General features: G+C 45.1%; 1 protein-coding gene across 9 annotated transcripts in view; it reads right to left on the reverse strand.

The window, feature by feature from the left end:
- LOC114861890 (protein unc-13 homolog B-like) overlaps positions 1–7,800 on the reverse strand; it is a 57,777-nt gene that overhangs the window by 39,107 nt on the left and 10,870 nt on the right. For 8 of the 9 annotated variants that reach the window (XM_055511152.1, XM_055511150.1, XM_055511151.1 and 5 more), the window contains exons 2-3: positions 7,153–7,434; positions 6,969–7,056 (exon numbers count right to left, since the gene is read on the reverse strand). In XM_055511152.1, coding sequence (XP_055367127.1) covers positions 6,969–7,056; positions 7,153–7,434 — 370 coding nt within the window. Of the gene's footprint in view, positions 1–839; positions 1,218–6,968; positions 7,057–7,152; positions 7,435–7,800 lie in introns of those variants that run through there. The other variant, XM_055511157.1, reaches the window with a different exon arrangement.

Here is a 7,800-nt window from a genome sequence, read left to right on the forward strand (position 1 = left end):
TCAGTATCCACTGAGTGAAGGTTCACGCCATCACCACCATCACTGCACAGTCGGTCCGTCGGCTCCAGAGGAAACTGAGGCTGTGATCAATGCTCGCTTCGCCATCAAACAGACCTGTTGGTCATGATCAGAAGGTCTCACTGAGAATGAGTTTATTACAGCTCATTTACACCGACACTCCCTGTTCCTGGGGTGAAAGTAGAACCATCTGAGCGAGGTTCCTGAGATCCTCATGTCTCTTCGTGATTCCAGATCTGGACTTTGGATGTCGTGATCGTATCTTTATGTTGAATATTTGTGTTGAATCCGATTGAATTCATCCTCACTGAACTAGTGAGATGCACAAACGAGCGTGCTGCGTTTCTGCGCTGCTGTTAACACTCAAGCAATGCTTTCACAGGCTCTTTAGCTACTTCACCTTTACAGAAGAAGCCCTGAAGGCTGTTAATCATCTCACATTAAAAATTCATTTATCAAAAACATTAACGATGAAACGTGACCATTCACGTGAGCCCAAGCGGCGCCATCGCTGAACTCACTGAAGGCTGTGACTCAGATGTGATGATGCCAATTAGGTTCTGATTCGGCCGCTCAGACGTGTTTGCAGCTGCAGCTCTGACAACTTAACCAGACTCACACTCACGACGCGCAGCTGCGCTGGAGGCTGCGCTGCTCACTAACATCTGTCCAACACAAGAGCAAGTGTGTTTGGTCCACAGCACTCACGTCACATTCACATCTTACAATCTAGTGACTGTCATTCAGTGGGAAGTTCATCCCGAGGTTTGACACCAACTTGAGCAACGTCCTGACCTTCAGTCAGACCATTCAGCACCTACCTCCCTCCCAGCAGGCGAGCAGCCGGGCGGCGCAGGACGCAGCACAGTCAAGTTTGTGAGCATCCATCAACACAGAGTCTCCAAACGGTCAGTGAGGGACATCCTGAACCACAGGCTTCAAAAAGACTGAGCCGCTCAGCGAGGACGGGCTCAAGCAGAGCAGAACACGCGCGGTTCCTGGGTCCAACTCACTTTCTCTGGATTTCCAGGACTGTCGCTTCTCTTCACAGCGCATCTACTTCGCCTTCCTGTACACAGCTCCTCCCTCACTCCTTTCACTTCATCGCTCTCTCTCCCCCTCTGTCGCTCGCCCCTGCATCTCCTGGCTGATCTTTTCTCCGTCCAGGCTTCTCCTCCACTCATCGCAGCTCGTTGAGCAGTCGACAGACGAGCTGCATCTCAGCCCCCTCTCCTTTTTTCCTCCTCTCACATTTCACTTTCCTGCACTGCCACACGTTACAGCGCTGCATGTGTGTGTGTGTGTGTGTGTGTGCGTGTGTGTGTTAACCCTCAATACACATCATATTCTAAAAGTAGTAAAACGATCATTTGGGTACACATGTCCGTTGGAGAACTAGCCGAGACTAAAAATGTGCCTTCTACAGTAAATAACATTAATACCTTTTCAAACATCTCTGATTAAATATCTACATGGCTCAAAGCAAACTAAGTAAACTGCATCATTTCCAGCTTCAGGTCTGAACCTGGTCCTGTTAGACACAGACGTAAAACCAGCCCAAACCTAAGCTAAGGTCTAAACAGATGATTAGTACGAAGCAGTGACTCTTATTACAGACCTAAAGTCACTGGAACAAAGGCAGCAGGATATTTGCTGCGTGTCATGTCTCACTACGACATCATCAGCTGCACTTATTACTACAACCTGTTAAACAAAGCTGCCTTCGCCCACAGAGCTGGCTGTTACTGTAGCTCGAGAGCGACCCTTTCATCCACCAGCTGCACAATTCAAACAGCCACTCTCGCTCTCAAGCAGAAGCCAGAGTGATGGTTGATAAACATGCAGCGTCCTGATGCAGACTGGACTTAGATCCAGATGTGATTAATAATTTCAGCTCCTCTCATCCAGACCACTTGGGCCTCACTGGATCTCGTGGTTCTTCCCCCCTCTGCTGGCTGCTTCCTGACACCAGCGCTACGAGGATCGGGCTCAGGGAGAACGAGGCAGAGTGCGAGTCCCCGTGCGTGTGTGAGTGTCTCTGTTGCTATGGACAGAGCTCACATTTAACATGGCGGCTCCTGCAGGACACACAAACACAGGCCTGATGTCTACGCTGAATTTCAGCCAATGTCACGCAGCAGCGAGGAAGCTCAGATCCTCAGAGGAGCCATGTCACAGAGTCATCATCACTGACAGACACAGAGCTCGTCCTGTTGCACACGCAAGCACACACACACACACACACACACACACACACACACACACACACACACACACACACACACACACACACACACACACACACACACACACACACACACACACACACACACACACACACACACACACACACACACACACACACGGTCCTCTTCCTAATTACATTTTCGATTTTCCTCTAAATTCTTGTTTCCAGCTCTGAGCACCGACTCCGAATTAAAACACAGGGAACTTGAAACATGGGTCATGTAAAACATAAAGGGATTAAGGTGAAGTGAGAGCAAAGCCTCAAACTAATTATCATCTGGAGTCTTTCAATTTAAGAACTGTACAGCATTTTAAATGTATTATTAACTAAAATGACAGTTTCTACTTAATATTTCACAGCTTATTTCTACTCGTCTATGGCAAATAAAAACCTGGACTCAGGCTCTATGTTCATCTTCAGGACAGTAATTACAATGAAACAACAGGAACCATTACACTTTGCTGTAGAAAGAGTTTGATGTCCTGTAGATGCTCCGTATCATCCAGAGTCATTCACTCAGAAAACTCCTCCCACGTTGTTGTTGACGTTTTGAATTTCAACACTTTACGACTGACGGACTGAGAAAACAGTTTCCTCCCCGACAGCAGCGCTGAAAGCAGTGAAAAGCATCATCACTGCACCCACTGAATATTCATCAGATGCTTAATAACCATCTGTATAATAGGGCGCCAGAACCTGAAGCAGAACCAGATTCAGTTGCAAAACGATTTCAAGTGGTTTTAGATTTTGCAGACGTTATGACACATTTGGCATTTACAACATGCGGCTTCATCAGTAATCACTTTGAACTTTTCCAGATTTCTTGTTTTCCCTCATCACTTATCTTTCTTGTGGAACCTCGTGTGAACCCCGTAACGGGTCTGGAGCCAGTTCACTTCCTCCAGATCCAATTATCCCCGCGCGTCCCTCTGTTGATAATGAGCCCCCCCCGCGCTCCAGCCCCTCCATCAGCCGTCACTAAGTCTCTGATGTGAAGGAAAACCAAAGCTGTTCTTCAAATGTCAGGAGGAAAGGAATGCTGTGTTTGTGTGTGTGAGGTTGTCCTTAAGCAGGTGTCTCAGCTTAAACGATGCAGAGGCAGTAAAACCAAACACAGAGATGGGCTTCAGAAAAACGAAAGCCACATGCTAGAATTCACACGACGTCGACCAAGTGTGTGGGAGTTTCCAGACACAAAAAAAACATTAAAGAGCACATTAAAATCAGCATCTCAGTTTCTATACTGTCGATCTGCAGTCAGTTTTTGCATCTAATGCTGAAACAGCATGTGACCGTAGAACCCAGAGCTCTTGTCTGCTCCACACAGTGATATTAGCTCTGATGCTCTGGTCTGTGCAGCCTCCTCCTCGCTTGCAAAACCTAAATGTCTTAAGAAGCCACATAACACATGTACAATATACTGGTGCTTGTCAGCATTTAATACAGGTGTGCAGCATCACCTGCTGCAGTCAGGACAGTGTAGCAGCCGGACTCTTTCCCCTTTGCTGCATCTACATACAGTCTATCCTTCAGAATAAAAGCTGCCCTCACTCCATATCGCCCATATGAACACACATTTGCCATAAAACAGAGATTGTGGAAGGTAAAAACTGACTAATGCAGAAAGAGAATCTTTGGAGCCATGTATAAACTACTGATTCCACAGCACTGATTAAACGTCCTATCGTCATTTTGCACAAACAACCAACACACAGACGACGTGTATGTGTTCATGTCTATGTTACGTGTTTCCTGCCTGTCCTCATTACTCCCTCTGTGCGGCCTCTGTAGACTTAATGTTTATGGTAATGTTCGGCTGCACCACAAGGACAGAAGGAGACACTGCCCTTCTTTTCCTCACGGTCATGTGTAATATCACTTTGTACATGAGCTCCAGGCTAAATTGCTCCAGTTCTGTCACACGTGTCCGAAGTGAGTTCGTTTTTCAGACAAATGCGCTGCAGCATGAGTCAGACAGGCTTGCCTCATTTTAATCTCCACTTCTCTGGCCGTTCACTTGTCTGGTATGTCTCCTTTTAATGAGCTGCTCTGTCTGTATTTACAGTTTGTGTTGCAAACTTACTGCTGGTATAAAAACTTACTGGTAAAAAAACATTCTCTACAGATGTAGATAATAGATCTGTACATAATATCTGTATTATCTGTAGATAATAAGTTAAGGTTAGAGATCTTTTAAAGGCTAAGAAACGCATGAAACACATGTGGATCATATGCTTAAAGGTACAGTAGGATGCAGGGATGTGGCATTCGTTGAAGAATGTGAAGCTGAGGCAGATCTGTAGTCATGACAACAATGACAAATTAACTTTAGTACTTTCATACAAATCACACATTCACTTGCCTATAGACCAGTATTTTACGTCCTCAGCATGAAAAGGTTTAATTCATTGACTATTTCATGTGGTTTAAATAATTTAGTTAACAAATATAGAAACCAGGCATCTACTGTAGCAAAGCTGTTGGCACAACAAGATGTGCTCATTGCTTGGACTAATCTAACAGTTTCCATAAGGACACTGTTCTTGAGGACGTGTTGCTCCAAACCTTTACAGAGTCATTAAAAGCACCAGCACTGGTCCTGTGGGTAAAACAATCATTTAGGTGCTGACCTCTTGAACTTTACTATAATTACTTTGCAACTTTATTAAATTAAACCTAGAATTGAATCTTGTTTCCATAACAACCTAATCAGAGTTGTTTTTCAGCATCTGTCATCTGTTATTCCTAATTGCATCTCTGAGTGTTTTGGGAAATTAAGTTTCCAGGTGTGAGACATCAGCTCTTGTTAAACAGAAGCTACGACAGTGTTGGTTTCCTTCATATTCACATAACATGAAGAAAAGTAAGAAAGTGGCTGATAGTCACAGTAACAGTAAATAGTAGTGTTTGGTGACGCTCTGACTCTGACGATCAACTGATACCATCAATGTAACAAAGAAATTATCTGCCACCAACATCTGGACACGTCTGGCTCCACATCACCCACAAGGAAAGTGCTGTTGTCAGGTCAGCACAGAGCTGAACAAAGGCTGAACCTTGAGTCTGGTCTACGCTGAGGAACCTACTGTGCACGCACCCACACCTTCCACCGACCGCTGTGATGGCACCCTAATCATAAACAAATGTAAGGATGCGTTTCCATGGGAACGTGTCATCGTTGCCATGGTACGATAGTGGCTATAGAGACAAAAGGGCTATTTTTATCTGTATAGGAAGAACTCCTGACCAGCAGCAAACCTGGACCTGTCCTCTTCCAGCATCGAAAACAACAGCAGCAACAAGGTTATAGCAGACTGTAACAGTTTTAACTTCATTTCAATGATCATAGTTCAGTAAATGGCTCAGATGCGTAGAATGAGCAAATACAGTCATTCAAAGAACAATCACCGTTGCTCTTCCTTCTCAAACGGAACTTTGAACTTTACCTAAAACACCATAATGAAACACACTTCACACCTGAACTGACAACAGGGCACACGCTGCTGCAGCCTAATGAGCATCAAACAGCCAGACCCGTGTTAGCGAGCGCGGAGGGTGAGTGATCTACTCAGCCTTCCCCTCCGAGTCCTGAAGATCAAACCAACATTTAAAGAAATGGTCCCCTGCTGATAACAAGCTTGAGACGCGATGCAGTAATTATGCTCTCAGACTTGAGCTTGAGAGGCCTGCAGCAGCAGCAGCAGCAGCGGAGGCCGGTACCAGTACGGAGGTGGTGCTTTGTTTGGGCGTCTTTGATGTGCCGGTGAAGAAGCAGACGATCAGCATTAATCAAAAACCCAGTAAAATACTGCTGCTCAGAGCTTGGAGATGATAAAACCCTGTTAGACCTGGAAATACGTGAATTAAAGTATTACATGTAGAAGCTGCAACTTACTGCCAATATGAAGGAAACCCCCATAATACTCATGTACTACATATTTGAAACAGCGAACAGTAAACCTCCACTTCTCGCAGCTTGTTTCATCCAAAATCCACAATGAGCACAACATTGTGTGCGACTCCAACTCCACAACTCCAACACGTCAAAAGTCAGAATCAGAAACTAGAAACTAGTTTTTTTATTGTGTACTACAGTACTTCCTCTAAACAACTGAGATGTTTCAAAGCCAGATCAAAAGGTTCTACTAGCAAGAACATGGGAGAAGATGCTGAAGTGTGAAAAGAAGGACACAAAGGTGTGGGCTCGAATCACAGACCAGATCAGTGCGAGTCTCATCTCCTGGTATATGTGTGGTTCAGAGGTTGGTCTGAGGGTTAATATTACTGTATGTTGCTTGTTTCATGCATAGTGAGAGTTTGGTCAGAATAAGCATCAGATAAGAAAGATAAATGAAAGTTTGTCGGGCAGCAGCTTTAGTATGTGTAAACAGTCGAATCACCACCTAAAACATAAATCAAACCTAACATGCGAGGACACACAGAAACGTCGGCCCAATGAGAAATAAAGGCCACTGCAAACAGAACGAGTCCAGTCTGTAAACTGGCATGGATTTAAGTGGAAGTAGCTTATCTTTGAACTAAAACCCTTCCGTAGCAGCCGAATCGCTTTGTCCACATCAAACTAAAATGACTGGAAACTCAACCAACCCATGAGGACAAACAGGTATCAATGGGGAGGACAGAGGAGAGAGAGGGAAACAGCAGAGTCCATGTGCCTGCGTAATAATAAACAGAGCCCTACCTCAAGCAGCTGCGCTCTCACTTTGTTGTACGCCTTTAGCCAACGGACCTTAGATGGGGAGCAGGGTGGAGGGCCGTCCTCAAACAAACTGGGGAAGAGGTCAAGAGATGAAAATCACCTGTTTTGCATCTTTTTCATGTTCTAAAACCAAATAAACTATAAGCAGCACTTGGTGGCTTCATACCTCATATTAGCCTGACTCTTGTTATCCGGTTTGAGAAGGTTGACTGACGAGTCCTTTAAGTCTTTATTGGAACCAGGCTCGGGCACTGAATGTGGCTCCTTTTCAAGCTCCTCTTCATTCTCTTCCTCCTCATCCCAGGTGGATGGCTGGCTGTGGAGAGAGGGGCGGGCACCAGTGGGGGGACAGGGCTTTGGGTCCTGGCGGTCGTCCGGCTCAGAGCTGAGCTGGGAGCTTGCTGGACTAAGGTTGCCTGATGAATCAAACCGGCTGCTGTCAGGTGGACTGCAGGAAGAAGACACTGTTTAGAAAACTGCTGATTTGAAATTATATTTATTTGGTGAGTTTATCGCCTTAGTCCAAATTCAATATCTACTTCGAATTAATTGATTGTTTGAATGAATGAATCTTAATGCAGAACAATCACGTTGAGGGAGGGCTGCTGGGGGGTGGGGGGTGGTTGGTGGAGCTTTCCTACAGTACAAAAACAAAAAAGGAGGAGTAATGGGCAGGAAACACTGAACAACTGATATCAGAATGGATCTAATAGAGAGCAACAAGCTGCAGTTAAAGAGGAAGAAGGAGGCAAAACAGCATCTAAATTCTACACACGATGATTGAACGTTAGCATTTATCATGAATTGCACTAGC

This window comes from Betta splendens, chromosome 9 (genome assembly GCF_900634795.4).
Source record: "Betta splendens chromosome 9, fBetSpl5.4, whole genome shotgun sequence".
NCBI classification, from domain to species: Eukaryota; Metazoa; Chordata; class Actinopteri; order Anabantiformes; family Osphronemidae; genus Betta; species Betta splendens.